Genomic DNA, 22956 nt, shown 5'->3' with positions numbered 1-22956 from the left:
CACAAGGCTGTAAATACACTAAATCCATGGGAACCTACACTTAGGAGGGTTAATTTCATGCACGTGAATAGTAGCTCCACTTAACAATATAAATAACATCAGGCATGGTGGCGCACACCTTTAATCCCAGCACTCGGGAGGCAGAGGTAGGAGGATTGCCATGAGCTCAAGGCCACCCTGAGACTACACAGTGAATTCCAGGTCAGCCTGGGCTAGAGTGAGACCCTCCCTTAAAAAAAAAAAATATACACACACACACACACACACACACACACACACACAATAGTTTTCTCCCATTTGTGTGCATTACTATCATCTAGAAATCCACATACCTTTCCAATAGCTTCAGTGTGGTGCTGTGTACATATCTGCAGTCTGCTAACCCAGTGTTGTCTCTCCTTAGCATCAGTGGCTAAGAAAAAGAACACTCAAGTTATTCACTTTTATTTTTTATTTTGAGAATATAATCAGTTGAAAGCAAAGATTGGGCCCATTCTCCCTAGAGCAAATGTCCCTGATTAGAGGGAGGGCAGAAAGGACGCTAAAGCATTGGGGGTTTTGTAAGGACCAGATGAGAATAAGATTGGAATTTCTGAGGTTTCTCTTGACAATGTGGTCCTACTTAAGGATACAACCTTTGTTAAGGATTTCAGTGATCTTCCAGATCTTAGCTACATGGTCACAGGATAACACTTACACTTCCTTTTATATATGTACCTACTTATTAAATAAAAACCCCAAACTTCTACACACAAAAATTTAAAGTAAAATAAAGATAGCTGGGTGTGGTGGTGCACACCTTTAATCCCAGCACCTGGGAGGCAGAGGAGGATCATTGAGAGTTCGAGGCCACCCTGAGACTACATAGTGAATTCCAGGTCAGCCTGAGCTAGAGTGAGACCCTACCTCAAAAAAACCAAAAGAAGGGGGCTGGAGACATGGCATAGCAGTTAAGGCATTTGCCTGCAAAGCCAGAGAATCTTGGTTTGACTCCCCAAGAATCCACATAAGCCAGATGCACAAGGGGGTGCATGCATCTGGAGTTCGGTTACAGCGGCTGGAGGCCCTGGCATGTCTATTCTCTCTCTCTCCCCCCCCTCCTTCCCTCTCTCTGCTCCTTTCTCCCTCTCAAATAAATAAATAAATAAAAATATATTTTGAAAAAAGAAAAGAGGCAGGCGTGGGGCATGCCTTTAATCCCAGCACTTGGGAGGCAGAGCTAGTAGGAGGATCATCGTGAGTTTGAGGCCATCCTGAGACTACATGATGAAATCCAGGTCAGCTAGAGTGAGACCTTACCTTGAAAAACAAAACAAAACAAAAAGTCCAAAACCCAAAACCTAGAAGCTATACTTTATTTTAATGAATGTAGACATTTGTTTGTTTGTTTAGAAGTAGGGTCTCATTCTGGTCCAGGCTGACCTGACTAAAATAAAATTCACTCTGCAGCCCCAGACAAGCCTTGAATTTATGCCAATATTCCTACTTCAACCTCCTGAAGTGCTGGGGCTAAAGTCATGAGATACAAAGCATGGCTGAGACATTTTAATAAATCCTGTATATTAGTGACTAAAAGTTGTAATGCAGGCATTCAAATAAAATCAAAGAGCAAAGCCAGTTCTGTGGCAGACATAAACATATTATTTAGGGGCTAGAGAGACTACTTAGTGGTTAAGGTGCTTGCCTGCAAAGCCTAGGGACCCATGTTCAACTCTTCAGATCCCATGTAAGCCAGACGCACAAAGGTGAGACAAGCCCAAAACTATACATGCCCACTAGATAGCACAAGCATCTGGATTTTGAGTGCAGTGGCTGAGGCCCTGGCATGCCAATTCTCTCTCTCTCTCCCTCTAAAAATAAAAAAAAAATTAAACAAATCTAATTGAACATATGAGGTCATTTTAAGAACCCCTCTGCCTGAGCTGAGGCAACTCTGAAATTTAATTATTCTTTTATCTGTGTGCCTTCATCTCACCCTACCTCCCACCCCGGCTGCAGCAGAACATCCAACTGTGGTCAGGGAATCCTGAAGTGATGGCCTTGAACTATCCAGTGGCTCCTGGCACTGGGAAGTAGAACTTACCCTTCCTTCTGAAAAGTTATGAAAGCAAGAAGCTTCTTTGATTGACTGGAAGCTAATGGCTTTCTCTGGCTCTGGGGTCTCTGCATGCTCTTCCATGACACACCAGCCCCTCTATTAATAAACCTTCCCCCACGAAAGAGGAATCAGTCTCGGTGTTTCTAGCTACTGACCAGGCCCTTGTTAGTCAATTTCCCTTAGGTACTCTTCCACCTATGTTTCTAGGTGCCTCAGGATCAGGCTGTCATCTGCACAGATCTCATTTTTCAGAAGGTCAATCCTAAACAGACTTGTTCACTGGACCACTTGATAAAAAGTTCATTAGAGCACATTTCATAAATTCTTGTAGTACTGAGATTGAGAATAGTGTCTACGTCACCAATGACAGTTTCTATGTCCAAAACCCAAATGAAAACAAGTAAAGAAGTACGAGCGTCTAAGGGAAGAAGAAAAGCCCAGTAGAAAGTCTCCATTCCCAGTCATACCTCTGAGTTTATACTGCTCCCCACTGGCCGCATTCACGGTGAAAGTGTGAGAGTCCTCATCACTGGGTGATATTACAGCACCTGCGAGCTGCAAAGTACCTCTGGGTTTCTGATTTCTAGACTGTTCATTCACAAAGTACTCCAACAGCCCAGCTTCATTGTTTAAGACAAAAAACCTATAAGAATGTTTAAAAAAAAAGTTATGTTTTGAATGAAACTAAAAGAAAGAAAAGCGAATTTTTGGTTTGGTTTGGTTGGTTTTCCGAGGTAGGGTGTCACTCTAGCTCAGGCTGACCTGGAATTCACTATGTAATCTCAGGGTGGCCTCGAATTCTTGGCAATCCTCCTACCTCTGCCTCCTGAGTGCTGTGATTAAAGGCGTGAAAAGCAATGTTTTATCATTTAAAAACTGCTAAAAGGGGGCAGGCGTGGTGGCGCATGCCTTTAATCTACCACTTGGAAGGCAGAGATAGGAGGATTGCTGTGAGTTTGAGGTCACCCTGAGACTACATAGTGAATTCTAGGTTACCTTGAGCTAGCACAAAACCCTACCTTGAGAAACCAAAAGCAAACAACAAGCTGCTAAGGGGGCTGGAGAGTCAGCTCAGAGTTAAAGGTGCTTACCTGCAAAGCATGACAGCCCAGGTTTGATACCCCAGTACCCATATAAAGCCATATGCACAAAGTGGTGCATGTTTCTGGAAATTGTCTGTAGTGGCAAGAGGCCTTGGCACACCCATACTCATTCTTTTTCTCAAGTAAATAAATAAATATTTTTAAAAGCCTGGTATGAGGAGCAAGTGAGATGGCCCAGCAGTTAAGACACTTGTCTGCAAAGCCTAATCATGCAGATTTGATTTCCCACTACCCATGTAAAAAGCCAGATTACTAAGTGGTGCATGCATATGGAGTTCGTCTGCTGTGATAAGAGGCCCTGGCATGTCCATTCTCTCACACTCTCTGTCTTTCTCTCTACTTACAAATGAATTAATTAAGAAAAAGGGGGACTCAGAGCTGGTGAGATGGCTCAGAGGTTAAAATACTTGCCTACAAAGCCTAAGGACCCAGGTTCAATTCCTCAGTACCCACATAAGCCAGATGCACAAGGTGGCACATGCATCTGGAGTTCTTTGTAGTGGCTAGAGGCCCTGGCATGCCCATTCTCTCTCTGCCTCTCTCTCACTCATAAAGTTCTGTGATTCAAAAAAAAGAAAAAGAAAAAAAGATGGACGTGGTGGCACACACCTTTAATCCCAGAGGTAGGGGGGTCGCCATGAATTCAATTCAAGGCCACCCTAAGACTACATAGTGAAATCCAGGTCAGCCTAGGCTAGAGTGAGACCCTACCTCAAAAAACCAAAACCAAAACAAACAAACAAAAAAAACCCCAGGGCTAGAGAGATGGCTACAAAGTTTAACGACCAGCATTCAATTCACCCAGTACCCACGTAAAACCAGATACACAAAAATGGCACATGCATCTGGAGTTTGTTTACTGCAGCTAGAGGCCCTGGCATGTCCATTCTCTTGCACTCCCTATCTATGTCTTTCTCTATCTCTGTACTTGCAAATAAATTTTTAAAAATGGGGCTGGAAAGATGGCTCAGCAGTTAAGATGCTTGCTTGCAAAGCCTAATAACCCAGGTACTAGTCCTCTAGTGCCCACGTAAAGCCAGATTCACAAAGTGCCACATGCATCCGGAGTTCCTTTACAGTGGCTAGAGGCCCTGGCACACCCATTCTCTCCACTTCCACCCGTGGTAGTTTTAATGGATGTCCCCCAATAGATTCAGGAGTTTATTCAAGCTGTAACTTGGATATCCAGCTGCTTGGCTGGAGGAGGTGTCACTGAGGGCAGATCTGAATTCTAATCTAAACACAGGCAAAGTGCTGGAGTTCCTATGGCGTGCTTGCTTAGGACAGTGGTGACGGTTTTTCTCTCTGAGTGCACCTGTGAAAGCGGCCACTTTCTTCTGCCATTGTGGAACTTCCCTGCATCTATAATCTTCAAATAATTCCATTCCTCCTATAAACTGTGATTGGGTGGGAAGTTCATCCCAGCAACATGAAGTTGACTGTAACACTGCCTCCCAAAAAATAAATAAACAAAATATAGTTTTTAATCCAGGCGTGGTGGCACACGCCTTTAATCCCAGCACTCGGGAGGCACAGGCAGGAGAACTGCTCTGAGTTCAAGGCCACCCTAAGACTACATAGTGAATTCCAGGTTAGTGTGGGCTAGATAGAGCGAGACCTTACTTCAAAAAACAAAACAGAAAGAAAGAGAGGGAGGGAGGGAGGGGAGGAAGGAGAGAGAAAGGGAAGAAGATAATTAAAAAATTAGAGATAGCTCAACCAGCAAGAGAGCACTTGCTGTGTAAGTAATGAGGACTTGAGTTCAATCTTCAGAACCCATATAAAAACCAGGCATGTGCACTAAAGAAATGGCTCAGCAGTTAAGGCACTTGCCTACAAAGCTTAAAGACAAGGATTTGATTCCCTAGTGCCCATGTAAAGCCAGATGCACAAAGTGGTCCGTGCATGATCTGAAATTCGTTTGCAGTGCCAAGAGGACCTGGCATGCCCATCCTCCCACGCTCCCTTTCCCTCTTTCTCTCCTTGCAAATGAATTAAACAAACATAAGATCTGTGGCTGAGATACAGGATTTTTTTTTCTTGTTCTTTTGAGGGAGGGTATCACTCTAGCCCAGGCTGAACTGGAATTCATTATGTAGTCTCAAGCTGGTCTTAAACTCACAGCAACCCTCCTACCTTGGCCTCCAGAGTGCTGGGATTAAACATGTGGGCTACAACATGCAGCTACACTGGCATTTTTTGTTAATTAATTTTTGTGGTCCTAGAGATTAAACACAGGACCTTATGTATTCTAGACAAGCATACTTCTCCTGAAATATACCTCTAACCCTGGACGAGGAACTTCTTAAGGAAGAACCATACCAGTTAATGCATAAAAAGAAAGCAGTAGGGGGGCTGGAGAGATGGCTTAGCAGTTAAGGTGCTTGCCTGCGAAGCCTAAGGACCCAGGTTTGATTCTCCAGGTCCCACTAAGCCAGATGCACATGCATCTGGAGTTCATATGCAGTAGCTAGAGGCCCTGGCTCACCCATTATCACTTTCTCTCCCTCTCCCCTGACTCTTCGGTCTGAAAGAAAGAGAGAGGGAGAGAAAGGGAGAAAGGGAAGGAAGGAAGCAAGAAGGCAAGCAAGAAGGCTAGAGAGACTGCTCAGTGGTTAAGGCACTAGCCTGCAAAACCTAAGGATCTGGGTTCAATTGCCCAGTACCCACATAAAGCCACATGCACAAAATGGCATCTGGAGATTGTTTGCAGAGGCTAGAAGCATAGTGTTCCTATTCTTTCTGTCTCTCCTTATAAATATATATATACTTTTTTTTTTTTTTAAAGAAAGTAGCATACAAGTATCCTTTCACAGGAAGATTTCTCTCAACTTGCTATCAGGGTAAACTGCAAACAAAAAGACAATGACACTGAGAACTGCTGTATGAAATTCACTGTGAACACATCAAAATATGAACTTTAGGACAGTTTAATGCTAGGAAAGAAATGAATGTGATCTAAGATTTAATCAGTGACAAATACAATGAGAAAGTCAGCACGGAAAGATTTTGTTATCAGTAACTAGGTCACAACTGAAGACTACTTGTCCTATTTAAAAGTGAAGACAGCTGTAAGTGGAGATGCAGAACCCTAAGGAACCTGAAACGAAAAGATGAAATACCGATAACACTTGGGAAAAGAAATTGATGTTCTAATTCTGTTCTAGATTAACAAATTTAGGACACATCAACTTATGCCCCAATATAAGTACTGCAATAGTTCACTTAAGAATCCCTAGAGCTTGAATTTTTCAAAATTCATGTTTGGGTTTCAAGAAATTTGACCTGCCATAGGCTGGCCTCTTCTATAATAGAACCTGGTGCACATCTGATCCAGTTGGGGCCCCTGAAAAAATATTCATTGTCTCAAGCAATAACAGAAAGAGAATGGAATGAGCCTTTACTGAGAAGGAGAAAAATCTCATTTTAGTAAGTTTGCAGCTTTAAAACTCACACTTCACTAATTACTAGTTTCTATAGCTCCATGTAATGAACTGTCATTACAATTTTCTAAATTTTTGTTTTGTTTTGTTTTTGAGGCAAGTTCTCAGTCCAGCCCAGCTGACCTTGGAACTTACTCTGTGGTTTCAGGCTGGCCTTGAACACATAGTGATCCTCCTACTTCTGCCTCCCAAGTGCTGGGATTAAAGGCATATGCCACCATGCCTGGCCTATTTTTCTAACTTTTTTTTTTTTTTTTCCTCAAGGTAAGGTCTCCCTCCAGCCCAGGCTGACCTGGAATTCACTATGCAGTCTCAGGGTGGCCTCAAACTCACGGTGATCCTCCTACCTCTGCCTCCTGAGTGCTGGGATTATAGGCATGTGCCACCATGCCCAACTATTTTGCTAGCTTTTAACAGTGTTTATTTCCCCAAAATTTGAAAGGATCGTTTGAATTAACATATGACAATGACTGACATTATCTTAAATTTCTAAACTTGGGGCTGGAGATATAGCTCAGCAATTAAAATTTTTTTAATGGCCTAGAGAGATGGTGTAGCACGTAAGGCACTTGCCTGCAAAGCTAAAGGACCCAGGTTCAATTCCCCAGGACCCATGTAAGCCAGATGCACATGGTGGCACATGGGTCTGGAGTTTGTAGTGGTTAGAGGCCCTTGCATTGTCATACTCTCCTTCTGTCTCTCAAAAAAATAAATAAAAATAAAATATTTAGTAGAATCAAACAGGATATTAAAATAAAAAAGGAAGGGGAGGAATGATTACAATACTGTCTTCCAGACACAAAATGGCCTTGATATTCGTGACCTGAGTGTCTGAGGCTGCCTGCATAAGATATGCGTAACAGGAGGAGAACAAATGATGAGATCAAAACAGAAGAGGGCTCGTTTAGTGGTTAAGGCACTTACCTAAAAAGTCTAAGGACTCATGGTGATACTCCTACCTCTGCCTCCTGAGTGCTGGGATTAAAGGCATGAGCTCTTTCTTAAATAAATAAACATTTCAATTAAAAATAAGTATTTTAATTAAAAAATAATCAGGGTTGATCCCAGCACTTGGGAAACATAGGTAGGAGGATCACTGTGAGTTCAAGGCCACCCGAGACTATAGAGTGAATACCAGGTCAGCCTGGGCTAGAGCAAGACTCTACATCAAAAAACCAAAAATAAAATAATAATAAAAATCAGTTGGGTGTGGTGGCACAAGCCTTTAATCCCAGCACTTGGGAGGCAGAGGTAGGAGGATCACTGTGAGTTCGAGGCCACCCTGAGACTGCATAGTGAATTCCAGGTCAGCCTGAGCTACAGTGAGACAGTACCTTGCAAAACCAAATCATCATCATCATCAGGTACTGGATGATGGCTCAGTGTTTAAAGGCACTTGTTTGCAAATCCTGAGAGCCCAGAATTACCCAGCCAACCATGTAAGTTGGATGCAAAAAGTGGTGCAAATGTCTGGTGTTTCTCTGCAGTGGCTAGAGAACCCAGGAGCACAATTGCAAGGGCGCAATGCGCACGCGTTCTCTCTCTCTCTCTCTCTCTCTCTCTCTCTCTCTCTCTCTCTCTCTCACACACACACACACACACACACACGCACACGCACACGCACACACGCATACACAAAAATAACTAGCTGGGTGTAGTGGTGCATGCCTTTGATCTCAGCACTTGGGAGGCAGAGGTAGGAGGATGAGGTAGAGGTAGGAGGATCACTGAGAGTTCAAGGCACCCCTGAGACTACTACAAAGTGAATTCCAGGTCAGCCTGAGCTAGAGTGAAACCCTACCTCAAAAAAAAAAAAAAAATTAGAATTAAAACGTGGTCCAACAGGACTGGAGAGATGGCTCAGTGGTTAAAGGGCTTGCTTGCAAAGCCTGACAGGCCTGGCCTTGATTCCCCAGTACCTACTTAAAGCCAGATATACAAAATCCCACGTGGCTGGAGTTTGTTTGCAGTGGCAGGAGGCCCTGGCACATCCATTCACTGTGTCTCTCAACTTTTTTTTTTTTTTTTTTTAAAGAAGATAAGGGTTGAAGAGATGGCTTAGCAGTTAAAGCGCTTGCCTATGAAACCCAAACACCCAGGTTCAATTGCCCAGTATCCAAATGGGCTGGATGTCCAGATAAACAAGGTAGCGCATGTATCTCTGAAATTCATTTGCAATGGCTAGAGGTCCTGGCATGCCTGTTTTCTATCTGGCCCCCGCCCCACCAATAAACGTTTTTTTTGGTTGTTTGTTTTGTTTTCATTTTTCAAGGTAGTGTCTCGCTAGCCCAGGCTAACCTGGAATTCACTATATAGTCTCAGGGGGGCCTCCAATGCACAGCATTCTTTCTACCTCTGCCTCCCGAGTGCTGGGAGTAAAGGCATGCGACACCATGCCTGGCCTAGTATCCTTTTTTTTTTTTTTGGTTTTTCGAGGTCGGATCTCACTGTAGCTCAGGCTGACCTGGAATTCACTATGGAGTCTCAGGGTGGCCTCGAACTCACGGCAATCCTCCCACCTCTGCCTCCCGAGTGCTGGGATTAAAGGCGTGCGCCACCACACCCGGCTCCTTTTTTTTAAAACAATTTAAAATACACATGTTTGAACATTTCAAGCTTGCCAAAAACACATATTTCTTATCCCAAAAGCATTATTATAAATTCATAATATGGGAGGTGTTCATATAGAAAGGAATGCTGAAAAAGGATTCAAAATGAACTAATAATTGATTCTTTCCAATACCAAGATGATGCCATGCACCCACTGGCAGTAACACAAAACTTTGAGCTGTCTTGCATTATACATTCATCAATTCCAATGTTCCCCCTAGACTCTTCTGGAGTTCATTTGCAGTAGGAAGAGATCCTGGCATATCCATTTTTTTTCTGTTTCTCAAATAAATAAAGTGAAATATTTTTTAAAAATACAAAAAGAGAGATGGGGAGATAGATGGCTTAGTGGTTAAGGCGGTTATCTGCAAAGCAAAAGGACTCAGGTTCAATTCCCCAGGAACCGCATTAAGCCAGATGTGCAAGGTGGTACACGCTTCTGGGGTTCATTTGCAGCAGCTAGAAGCCCTAGTGCACTCATTCTTTCTCTATCTCCTCTCTCAAATAAATTAATTTATTAATTAATTACTTTTTAAAATGCAGAAAAAAAAAGGGGGGGCTGGAGAGATGGCTTAGCAGTTAAGGTGTTTGCCTGCAAGGCCTAAGGATCCAGGTTCAATTCCCTAGTATCCATGTATGCCAGATGCACAAGGGGGTACATGCAACTGGAGTTCATTTGCAGTGGCTGAAGGTCCTGGCAGTCCATTCTCTCTCTCTCTCTCTCTCTCACCTCTCTCGCAAACACATAAAGTACATTTTTCAAAAATACAAAAATAAGCCAAGTGTGGTGGCTCATACCTTTAGTCCCTGCACTTGGGAGGCAGAGACAAGAGGATCACCATGAGTTTGAGGCCACCCTGAGAATTAAATAGTGAATTCCTGGTCAGCCTGGGCTACAGCAAGACCCTATCTTGAAAAACTGGGGGGGAAGGGGGCAGGGCTTAGAAAAGGCTGCCCATAAATCTCAGTGGTAGGATGCTTGCTAGCATGTGTTAAACCCTGGATTCAATCTCAAGTACCATTTTTTTAGAAAATGACATTTAGATTATAGACAACCTACACAGTGAAGAAAAAGCTATTTTACCGAAGAGTACTATAGTATACTCTTGATCTAAGCTTTTTTTTAATCAAGTTGGACTAGCCAATAAGCTACTGGAATAAGAAACAGCTGTGAAGAAGTTAACATTCAATATAGACCCTAATAAGCAGAAAATGTGCCTAGACTCTTAGAAGAAGGTATTGGGAAGACTGGCGGCATGCTTTCTGTTTGCTGGATTTGGCAATTTCGAACATCAAGATACCAGTTTGGAGAAATAACTAACCTTTTGGACCTCTCCCCAATTTAATCATCATCAAATACAACAAATATTCTAAGTGAAGTATACCACAAATGACAAAACTTTCATGACAATTTTGGATTGAAACACAGCTAAGAGCTTTGCTCTGCCCTTTACTGGACTTTAGTGTTCAGTCTGCACACAACTCCTAAGCCACACGCAGAGCAGAACAGCCTTTGGGATTACAGCTCAACGCAGAGTCATACTTTTCCAGGAAAATGCACTCCAGGGCAAGTAATCTTTTCTTCTCTCTCTCTTTCTCTTTTCCTTTTTTTTATTTTTTATTTTTTTATTTTAGAGAGAGGGAGACACAGAGAGAGAAAGTTGGCACACCAGGGCCTCAGCTACTATAATCGAACTCCAGATGCTTTCGCACCTAATGGATATGTGCAACATTGCACTTGCCTCACCTTTGTGCATCTGGCTTAAAGTGGGATCTGAAGAGTCAAACATGGGGTCCTCAGGCTTCACAGGCAAGCGCCTTAACCATTAAGCCATCTCTCTAGCCTCCTTTTTTTTTTTTTTAATTTATTTGAGAGTGACAGACACAGAGAGAGAAAGACAGATAGAGGGAGAGAGAGAGAATGGGCACGCCAGGGCTTCCAGCCTCTGCAAACGAACTCCAGATGCGTGCGCCCCCTTGTGCATCTGGCTAACGTGGGACCTGGGGAACCGAGCCTCGAACCGGGGTCCTTAGGCTTCACAGGCAAGTGCTTAACCACTAAGCCATCTCTCCAGCCCCCCCCCCTTTTTTTTTTTCCTGACAGAAGGACTCAGGTAGCCCAGATTGGCCTTAATATAGCCATCCATGGCTTTAACTGAACTCCTGATCCTCCAGCCTCTATTGCTCAAGAGCTGGGATTACAGACATGAGCCACCATGGTCAGCTGAAGTAATTTTTTCTTTTTTTTTTTTTGAGAGAAAGAGAGAACAGCCACACCAGGGCCTCTAGCTACTTCAAATGAACTCCAGACATGTAAGCCACCTTGTGCATCTGGCTTACATGGGAATTAGGGAATTGAACCTGGGTCCTTTAGCTTTGTAGACAAGTGCCTCAACTGCCAAGCCATCTCTCCAGCCCTCTTTTTTTGGTTTGTTTGTTTTTCCAAGGTAGGATCTTGATCTAACCCAGGATGACCTGAAATTCACTATGTAGTCTCAGGCTGGCCTCAAATTCACAATGATCATCCTACCTATGTCTTTGGAGTGTTGGGACGTGCATATGCCAACATGCCCAGCTGATGCAATTGTTTACAGAGTATAGACTGCTAGATTTCTCCAGGCTGCTCTAAATTGCCTTTAATCAAAATAGAAACAGATTGGAGGAAATTACCTTGACTACCTGGCAAAGGTACAATCATTGTGTTAGTTAAGCTTCCTTTGCAGGACCTGGAGAAAAGAAGCTGAGCAAATGGAAGAGAGTGAACTACTGAATCTGGGGCCCTTCAACATCTTAACCTCTGCGTTCCTCTTCTCAGGCAACCTTACTGGTCCACACTCAGGACCCAGCATGTCAATGCTGTGCTTCACAATCTCCAGCCAGGACAACAGTGTTTTCTCTAAGGACAGCTGACAGCAGTGGAAGGACGAGCTGAGACTGCCCTGCTGGGCAAGCTGGCAAAGGGATCTCTGTGTTCTCAGTCACAAAAAGGAAGGGCTGTTGTCCTCCTCAGGCTTTTTGGAACTATGAAACTTCACCTGCCACACAACTAGGGGGGAGCCAGTCTGCAGAGGTCTTCTCTGTCGTCAGGGGGTAGCCGTGGGTCTGCTAGCTAAGTTCCCAACTGCCTAACTTCAGCAAATACTGCTGAACAGGTCCTTCTGGTAACCGCCCTCATGCAATGATATGAACAATTGCTCCTTCTTATGGTCTCAAGTTGCCATGACCTGAAATGCCATATTTTTTTTGTTGACAACTTCCATGATTGTAAACAATATCCCATGGTAATTCCCTCCCCCCCCCTTTCCCCTTTGAAACTCCACTCTCTATCATATCCCCTCCCCCTCTCAATCAGTCTCTCTTTTATTTTGATGTCATGATCTTTTCCTCCTCTTATGATGGTCTTGTGTAGGTAGTGTCAGGTACTGTGAGGTCATGGATATTCAGGCCAATTTTTGTCCGGAGGAGCACGTCGTAAGGAGTCCTACCCTTCCTTTGGCTCTTTTTTTTTTTTTTTTTTTTTTTTTTTGGTTTTTTGAGGTAAGGTCTCACTCTGGTCCAGGCTGACCTGGAATTAACTCTGTAGTCTCAGGATGGCCTGAACTCATGGAGATCCTCCTACCTCTGCCTCCCAAGTGCTGGGATTAAAGGCGTGCGCCACCACGCCCGGCTTCCTTTGGCTCTTTAAATTCTTTCCACAAACTCTTCTGCATTAGACCCTGAGCCTTGGAAGGTACCATCACTCTTTATTATTATTATTATTATCATTATCATTGTCTACTTCAGAGAGAGGGAGAGGAACAGATAGACAGGACCCCAGATACATGTGCCACCTTGTGCATCTGGCTTACATGTGTCCTGGGAATTGAACCTGGATCCTTTGGTTTTGCAGGCAAAAGTCTTAACCACTAGGCCATCTCTCTAGCCCCATCACTCTTTTTTTTTTTTTAAAGATTTTATTTTTATTTATTTATTAGAGACAGAGAGAGGGAGAGAAGGAGAGAGAGTGAGAATAGGCAGCCAGGGCCTCTGGCCACTGCAAACAAACTCCAAATGCATGTGCCACCATGTGCATCTGGCTTACATGGGAGCTGGAGACTTGAACCTGGGTCTTTAGGTTTCACAGGCAAGCACCTTAATCGTTAAGCCATCTCTCTAGCCTCCCCCCCCCCAATCACTCTTTTTTGGTTTTTAAGAAATTCATGGGAACAATTTATCCTCCTGTTTCAGTTTTAAGAAGCTAGAAGTATATAGAAGTATAGGCATATGCTATCAATATGAGCTTGGTGCAAGTAAGGTTTGATTCCCCAGGACCCACATTAGCAGATGTCCAAGGGGGCGCATGCATCTGGAATTTCATTTGCAGTGGCTGGAGGCTCTGGAGTGCCCATTCTCTCTTCTCTCCCTCTTTGTCAAAAAAAAAAAAAACATATATATATATAAAATAAAATAAAGTTGTTAACCTACTTCTTTGGATAGAGGTGCACCCAGAAGACAGATTGTTACTAGAAAAATTTCAGTGCCAGGGATGGGATACCTTCCAGTGAGCTGTTGGCCAGGGAGGCTTCTAATGCTCCCAATGCCAAAACATTACAGGCTATTGCCAAGGCTCTTGGCTGCCAACAGAACTAGATGTTAAGACCCTACTGCTGAAGACTCCAATGCTTGGGCTGCAGGTCTCTGAGAAATTAAGCTGAAGCTGAGCTGGAAACCTCCACCCTGTTGACCAGCTATCAGGATGCTGGAAAGAACTATATGCTGCATGCAGCCTTTGGGGAGAGAGAAACCAGTATGTTCAACAGCAGTGAACCTTGCAAGCCTTGTAGCTGGCCAGCCAGGCCAAATGTGCCAAGTGGTGAAGAGAGGCATGTCTGTTGTGGGAGAAACCAATCTTTCTCTAATTGGACTAAAGGACTGCTCCATTGGAGGAGGCCTGGTACGGAAAACCTCGTCAAAAGCCTGGCTGGAGAGGTCATAAGGGAAGAACCACTACTATTGTCGGGCTAAATGTGTATATTATGTCCACCAAATTGTCCTCAAAACACTTATGTTTATGCCCATATATTTATGCTACTCTCACTTTTGGTTACAGAAGCTTTTCTTTTTAGATGACGCTGACCACTGGGGTGACTCAAAAGTCACCATAGCGCTGAGAAGAATTTTATTTATTTATTTATTTATTTGAGAGCGACAGACAGAGAGAAAGACAGAGGGAGAGAGAGAGAATGGGGGCGCCAGGGCTTCCAGCCTCTGCAAACGAACTCCAGACGCGTGCGCCCCCTTGTGCATCTGGCTAACGTGGGACCTGGGGAGCCGAGCCTCGAACCGGGGTCCTTAGGCTTCACAGGCAAGCGCTTAACCGCTAAGCCATCTCTCCAGCCCTGCTGAGAAGAATTTAACAGTGGGGTGTTCAACACTGAGACATCTCCATCACACCCTCCAAGGCTCAGGGTCCACTGTGCAAGAGGTAGCAGAAAGAATGTAAGAGCCAAAGAATGGTGCGGTGGTTTGACTCAGGTGTGACCCATAAACTTAGGTGTACTGAACGCTAGGTTCCCAGCTGATGGAAATTTGGGAATTAATGCCTCTTGGAGGCAGTGTATTGTTGGGGGTGGGCTAATGGGTATCATAGCCAGTTTCCCCTTGCCAGTGTTTGGCACACTCTCCTGTTCCTATTGTCCACCTTATGTTGGCCAGGGGGTGATGTCCACCCCCTGCTCATACCATTGTTTTCCCTTGCCATCATGGAGCAACCCCAAGTCTGTAAGCCAAAATAAACCCATTTTTCCCAAAAGTTGCTCTTGGCTGGGTGATTTATGCCAGCAATGCAAACCTGACTGCAACAGAAGGGCAGGACTGCTTATAATGCAATCTTCTAGACCAAAAAAAAAAAGGACTTAATATTCATGACCTCACAGTACCTGAAACTACCTACACAGAACCTTCATAATAGGAGGGAAAGATGATGACATTAAAATAAAAGAGAGACTAATTGGAATGAGGAGGAGATTTGACAGATGATGGATTTGAGAAAGGGGGGAATGAGAGTGAGGGAAGAAATTATTTTTTTAAATTTTTATTTATGTCAAAAAAAAAAAAAGGGCTGGAGAGATGGCTTAGCGGTTAAGCGCTTGCCTGTGAAGCCTAAGGACCCCGGTTCGAGGCTCAGTTCCCCAGGTCCCACATTAGCCAGATGCACAAGGGGGCGCACGCGTCTGGAGTTCGTTTGCAGAGGCTGGAGGCCCTGGCGCGCCCATTCTCTCTCTCTCCCTCTATCTGTCTTTCTCTCTGTGTCTGTCACTCTCAAATAAATAAGTAAATAAATAAATAAATAAATAAAAACAAAGAAAAAAGCTGGGTGTGGTGGTGCATGCCTTTAATCGCAGCACTCAGGAGGCAGAGGTAAGAGGATTGCCATGAGTTCGAGGCCACCCTGAGACTCCATAGTGAATTCCAGGTCAGCCTGGGCTACAGTGAAACCCTACCTTGAAAAACCAAAAAAAAAAAAAAAAAAAGTATTTATATATTTATTTTATTGGTTTTTTGAGGTAGGGTCTCTAGCTCAGGCTGACCTGGAATTTACTATGTAGTCTCAGGGTGGCCTCAAACTCATGGCTATCTTCCTACCTCTGCCTCCCACGCACTGGGATTAAAGGTATGCACCATCGTGCCTTTAGTTTTTATTATTAATTATTAGTTATTAGTTTTATTATTTATTATTATTATTATTATTATTAGTTATTAATTTTAGAGACAGAATGGGCGCAACAGGGCCTCCAGCTGCTGCAAACAAACTCCAGATGTGTGTGCCCCCTTGTGCAGCTGGCTTGCATGGGTCCTGGGGAATCGAACCTTGGTCCTTTAGCTTTGCAGGCAAGTGCCTTAACCGCTAAGCCATCTCCATCCCGGGAGGGAATGATTATGGTTTGTTGTCTATAGTTACAGAACCTGTCAATAAAAAGTTAAAAAAAAAAAAAAAAAAGGAAGCTGAAAGTTGGTGGCTGGTAGATGCCTCAGCAAGTGAGAGCAACTGCTGCAGAAGCATGAGGACGTGAGTTTGCCTCCAACTCCCACATGAAAGCCAGGCATGGGCACATATGCCTGTGACTCCAATAGCAAAGGGGGCAGAGACAGGAGAAGAAGTGGAGCTTGCTGGTCAGCCAGACTGATGACAAAAGCAGCAGCTTCCTTGGGAGGCAGAGGTAGCAGGATCACCATGAGTTCGAGGACACCCTGAGAATACATAGTAAACTCCAGGTCAGCCTGGGCTAGAGTGGCACTCTACCTCAAAAAAACAAAAATTACCCAGCAGCTTCAAGCTCTCTAAGAGACTCTTTCTCTAGGAAATACACCAGAGGAGTGACAGAAAAGGATATGCAATGTTCTCCTTTGGCCTCCACATGCATGCACACAGGGTGTACAGTTCTGAGTATATACACACCAAGAACATAAAGTTAATAGCACCTGCTTACAAAGCCTGATGTCTTGAGTTTGACTCCCCATGGCCTTGTAAACACAGATGCAGAAAGGAGGAGGGCTGGAGGGATGGCTTAGCAGTGAAGGTATTTATCTGCAAAGCCAAAGGACCCAGGTTCGATTCCCCAAGACCCACATTAGCCAGGTGCACAAGGGGGCGCACATGTCTAGAGTTCGTTTGCAGTGGCTGGAGCCCTGGCACACCCATGCTCTCCCTCCCTCTCTTTCTCTTTCTTGTTGTCAAATAAATAAATAAATAAAAATAATGTAAAAGGAAATTGCAATACATGTCTAGAACATGGCTGAATCTTTAACATATAATGCTAAGCAAAATAAACTAGTCAGAAAATGGCAAAAATTGTATGACTGAATTTATATGAAGTATGAATTCATAGCCACAAAAGTAGAATGGGGTGGGAGAATTGTTATGTAAAAGATACAAAGTTTCCATTTGAGATGATGAAAGGTTCTGGAGATGGAAATACAAAACGGGAATGTACTAGTTGCACTATAAACTTTAAAAATGGAGAATCTAGGCTGGACATGGTGGCGCACACCTTTAATCCCAGCACTTGGGAGGTCAAGGTGGGAGAATCACCATGAGTTCAAGGCCAGCCTGAGAATTTGCAACACAGTGAATTCCAGGTCAGCCTGGATTATAGCAAGACCCTACGTCAAAAACCAAAACAGTACAGCCAGGCATGGTGGCGCACGCCTTTAAGCCCAGCACTCAGGAGGCAGAGGAAGTAGCATCAACATGAGTTTCAGGCCACCCTGAGACTACATAGTGAATTCAGGTCAGACTGGGCTAGAGTGAAACCCTACCTTGAAAAACCAAACAAAAAAACAAAAAAACAGAGCCAGGCATGGTGGCACATGCCTTTAATCCCAGCACTAGGGAAGCAGACATAGGAAGATTGCTGTGAGTTCAAGACCATCCTGAGACTACATAGTGAACTCCAGGTCAGCCTGGGCAAGAGTAAACCACACCTACCAAAAAAAAAAGAAAAAAAAAAAGGCAAATCTTATGAATATTTAATTATAATGAAAATCTAAAATTTAAGTCTGAGCACATAGCTCAGTGATACAGTGCTTGTCCCGCATGTGCAAGGCCCTGGGGGTCAGATCCCTAGAACCACAAAATAATAATAATAATGATAAAACGAAAAACAAGTTGGGCACGGTGGCACACGCCTTTAATCCCAGCACTCAGAAGGATTGCCATGAGTTCAAGGCCACCCTGAGACGATATAGCGAATTCCAGGTCAGCCTGAGCTAGAGTGAGACCCTACCTCGAAAAAAAAAATAATAATAACAGAAAAGAAAAAGAAAAACAAGTTCAATATGTCTGCCCTACAACTACCAATTCCATAAAGGATTTGAGACAGCTGGCTTTCCTAATGCATGGGCTGGTTATGTGACCTCTCCAATATCTCAGAAAGCTTTGAGAATCCTCTACAAGACTTTTATTTTGCGGGCCATGGTAGCACACCCAGCACTGGCGAGGCAGAGGTAGGGGAATCGCTGTGAATTCGAGGCCACCCTGAGAACACAGAGTGAATTCTAGGTCAGCCTGGCCTCAAGTAAGACCCTACCTCGAAAAATTAAAAAAAAAACAAAAAACTTTTATTTCTTCCCCCTAAGATGTTCAGCTCTGCAAGTATAAAAAGCTTAATGCTAATGGTATGTCTGAGGTATTTATAAGCTGCAACTTGGACATGTGTCAACAATTCTACCTCTTAAATAGAAGAAAGTCACTGAACTTTTAGAAAATGTAGTAATTCCTCCTCTAAAAGGTCCCTAGCTGTGTTTTTACCAAAATAATATCAGAATGTAAATGATCAGTCTCATTTTCCTGATCTCTTCTGAGACACTGAAATGACAGACACAACCATGCTTACCTGAACTGCCACCCAGTGACAAGGTTGGTGTACTTCATTAAATAGCCATAAACATTTTCCATGTGATCACTGTTTCAAAAAGAGCAGAAAGAGCTAAAGTCAATGAAAATTAGAAGAAATCCCAGAAAGGAAACTACTGATAAGGGTTTTATGTGAATGTGTCAACTTTCTTCAGAAGTAAAATTTATAGCCTAACTGAAGCAAGTAATCCCCCAGTACAGGATTTCATTGTTAAGAACAATATACCATAAAGAATAGATTGTTACCAGGCGTGGTGGCACACATTTTTTTTTTTCAAGGTAGGTTCTCACTCTGGCTCAGGCTGACCTGGAATTCACTATGTAGTCTCAGGGTGGCCTCGAACTCATGGTGATACTCCTACCTCTGCCTCCAGAGTGCTGGGATTAAAGGTGTGCGCCACCATGCCCAGCGTGGCACACATCTTTAATCCCAGCACTCGGGAGGCAGAGGTAGGAAGATTACCATGAGTTCAAAGCCATCCTGGTACTTCACAGTGAATTCCAGGTCTAGCCTGGGCTAGAAAGAGACCCTACCTCGAAAAAACAACAACAACAAAAGATTGTAAATATTTCAAGTACGTAACCACTACACAATACATTTTTGCCCTATTGTTTTGTTTTGGTTTGGTTTGGTTTTCAAGGTAGAGGTCACTCTAGGCCAGGCAGACCTGGAATTCACTATGCAGTCTCCAGCTGTCCTCGAACTCACAACAATCCTCCTACTTCAGCCCCTGAGGACTGGGTTAAAGGTATATGTCACCGTACCCGGCAGGAGAGAATGGGTGTGCCAGGACCTCTCGCTGCTGCAAAGGAACACCAGATGCATGTACTGCTTTCCCTATCTGTGTTTACAAGGGCATGGGGAATCAAACTCGAGGCATCAGACTTTGTAAGCAAGTGCCATTAACCATCAGGTTATCACTCCAGCACTATTTGGGCTTCATTTTTATTTTGCAAATTCTCCCACCCAAGTACTAAGCAGTCATGACCCTGCATAGCTTCTGAGATCATGTGAGATTAGACACACTCAGGGTGCTATAGACGTAGACTATTTTGTAAATTATGCTGTACTCTGATCTTTCAGCTTTAGTCTATGAGAGGCATTAGAAATGAAACAAGTTTTTCTCCCCCTCTAACTATTTCTGAATCCTAGAGCGTATTTGATAAGCTAACCAACATTCACCCAGGTCATTAAAAGTTTCAGGCAACAGGCAATATTTGAACATGAATATCCAATGCAAAAGAAAGAAAAAATTGACACAATGACAATATTTCCACTGATAAGAATGATAAATGAGGGCTGGAGTGATGGCTTAGTGATTAAGGCACTTGCCTGGAAAGCCTAGGAATCCAGGTTCAATTCCCTAGTGCCCACATAAACCAGATGAACAAGGTGGCGCATGTGTTTGGAGTTTGTTTGCAGTGTATGGAGGCCCTGGTACGCCCACTCTATCTGCTTCTTTTATATTTTTATATCTTTTTAAAGAATGAGAGAGCTGGAGAGATAGATGGCTTAATGGTTAAGGGTGTCTGCCTGCGAAGCCAAAGGCCCCAGATTTGATTCCCCAGGACCCATGTAAGCCAGGTGCACAACGTGGCGCATGCATGTGGAACTTGTTTACACTGGCTAAAAGCCCTATGTGCCTATTCTCTCTCTCTCTCTCTCAAATGAATATCTCAGCACTTGTGAGGCAGAGGTAGGAGGATTATCATGAGTTCGAGGCCACATAGTGAATTCCAGGTCAGCCTGGGCCAGAGTGAAACCCTACCTCGAAAAAAAAAAAAAAAAAAAAGAAATGACAACAGCAACATATAAAGACACTCTCAGGCAAACAAATTGACCAATTTGATATAAGATTCAAGTAGCTATTACTAGAAAGCAAGTAGGGAGTGCATACAAATAAACTCAAAGCTTCATGCATTTCCAATCTAATTTTTTCACTGTTGAAAAGTAAGGATCAAAGTGATCCATGACTAATGGCATACTATTTTAGTTATTTGTTTTTCTGCATATTCTTTTCATTCCATGGTTAAAAGCACTGCCGTTGGCTAAAAGTAAGTGCAATTATTCAAGCTCTTTTAGTTTGGTAGGCCTACAAACCTCCAGAAGACAAAGGCCATGACATTCCTAAAGTTCTAAAGTCCCATGTTCCAAAAATCCAAGCTGACAGCCCCGCTAAATTCTCACTTCAGTATTTCTAAAGCCCACAACTAGAAGCCAAAGCTCTTCTAAAAACACAGCCCTCTCTGCATATCCCCTTCTCCTTGAGGAATTGGAATCTGTCTCTGGTGCATGTAAGGCGGGATCGTCCTGACACCAGAATGTGGAGTTTTACCACCACCGTGAGTCTGAAAAGACCCCAGGGTTTCCAGCTGTTTTCTAGCATGTACCAGCCCCTGTGCCTGGACAGATTTGAATACATGGTTTTTCTCCCTGTGCCATGACCCTTCCACCTCTCTTTGCTGCCTTCCAGCACCCTCGGATGAATGGGTTTTGTAATCCTAACTGTTGTATTTTGTGAATTGTTGTTCCTGTTTTTCTGTGAAGCACATACACTGGATGTGGGAGGTGAAGGAGTATCTCAGTTACTCCTGCTGACTCCCTAACTAGCCATCACTGTCTTGTTTCTTGTAACTCGGGTTAGGTTTTGGTCTCTTGCTCTATTGCAAAAAGAAAAAAAAAAGAAAGAGAGAGAGAGCCTGAAGAGATGGGACAGGACAGACCTCACAGCCAGATTGGCTGGCTGCTGAGGAATAATTTTCTTTCTTCCCCTTGAAGGGGAAAAAGCTTTTTTTCACTGATACATTTAAAATTCCCCAGCTAGGGGAGATACCAATTCTGGACGAGTGCCACTGGAATACAGAATGCTTGGAGAATCTGAACTTTTCAACTCTGGAAGATGAAAATTTACTGTTGGCCACTGCTGGGTCTGATTGGTATTTCAAAGGAATATTGGGTACTGCAAATAGGAACTGGAGGGGGGTAAACTTATTAAACCCATTAACCTGTGATTGATGATGTTTCCCTGTCATTTTAAAAAACTAAATAGAAGGTGGGAGGTCTGATGTCAAAAACTTGCACAATTTTAAAATATCACAATTAAATGTGAGCTGGTTTCCCATAAAAAATAAATAAATAAAAACACAGCCCTATACTTCTTTTTTTGTTTGTTTGTTGTTTTTCAAGGTAGGGTCTCACACTAACCTAGGCCGACCTGGAATTCACTATGTAGTCTCAGGGTGCTCTCGAACTCTCAGCAATCCTCCTAGCTCTAGTTCTGGAGGGCTGGGATTAAAAGCGTGCACCACCACATCCGGCTTAGAGCCCATATACTTCTAGACCCAGCTCACAACCAAGCTATTTCTTTGAAAAAAAAAAAAAGTATTTTGTTTGTATTTCTAAATATTTGTTTTTATTTCTTTATTTATTAGACAGAGAGAGAAAGAGATAATGGGTATGCCAGGACCTCTAGTCACTGAAAATGAACTACAGACACATGCGACAGCCGCCATGTGCATCTGACTTATGTGGGACCTGAAAAATCAAACCTGGGTTCTTAGGCTTCACAGGCATTTACCACTAAGCCATCTCTCGAGTCCTAATTTGTTTTATTTATTTGAGAGAAAGACAAACAGAGAGAATGGGCCCCTAGCCACTGTAAACGAACTCCTGACCCATGCACCATCTTATGCCACTGGCTTTAAGTGGGTGCTAGGGAAGTGAACCTGGATTCTTTGGCTTTGCAGGGAAGTGCTTTAACCATTATGTCATTTCTCGAGCCCCCAAGTTCTTTCTTTTAGTTCCTTTACTACTTGGAACACTAGAAATATTTTTCTTGTCTGACTCCTACATTTTTCCTACCTTCTAGGTCTCAACAGCTCTTGGACCACAAGAATCCCAACCCTGTGGACTCTACCACTAAATGATTGCCCAAAGAATTTCTGCTCTGGGCTGGAGAGATACTATGAAGCCTAAGGACCCTGGTTCGATTCTCCAGGTCCCATGTAAGCGAGATACAGATGATGGCACATGCACCTGGAGTTCGGTTGCAGAGGCTGGAGGCTCTGACATTCCCATTCTCACACACACTCTTTCTTTCCCCCTCTCTCGGTCTTAGATAAATTTTATAAAAATCTTTAGAAAAAAATAATTTCTGGGGACTGGAGAGATGGCTTAGCAGTTAAGCAATTGTCTGTGAAGCCTAAGGACCTCGGTTCGAGGCTCAATTCCCCAGGACCCACGAAAGCCAGATGCACAAGGGGGCAATTGCATTTGGAGTTCATTTGCAGTGGCTGGAGGGCCCAGGC

General features: G+C 43.4%; 1 protein-coding gene across 1 annotated transcript in view; it reads right to left on the bottom strand.

Moving 5' to 3' along the window:
• Osbpl11 (oxysterol binding protein like 11) overlaps positions 1-22956 on the bottom strand; it is a 105291-nt gene that overhangs the window by 62198 nt on the left and 20137 nt on the right. Inside the window, exons 2-4 of the mRNA XM_045148015.1 lie at positions 18629-18697; positions 2566-2741; positions 333-412 (exon numbers count right to left, since the gene is read on the bottom strand). Of these exons, the coding sequence (XP_045003950.1) occupies positions 333-412; positions 2566-2741; positions 18629-18697 (325 nt within the window). The remainder of the gene's footprint in view (positions 1-332; positions 413-2565; positions 2742-18628; positions 18698-22956) is intronic.

The sequence above is a fragment of the Jaculus jaculus genome, chromosome 4 (assembly GCF_020740685.1).
Source record: "Jaculus jaculus isolate mJacJac1 chromosome 4, mJacJac1.mat.Y.cur, whole genome shotgun sequence".
NCBI lineage: Eukaryota > Metazoa > Chordata > Mammalia > Rodentia > Dipodidae > Jaculus > Jaculus jaculus.
The sequence above is the reverse complement of the archived record's forward strand: the minus strand, read 5'-3'. Positions and strand labels throughout refer to the sequence as shown.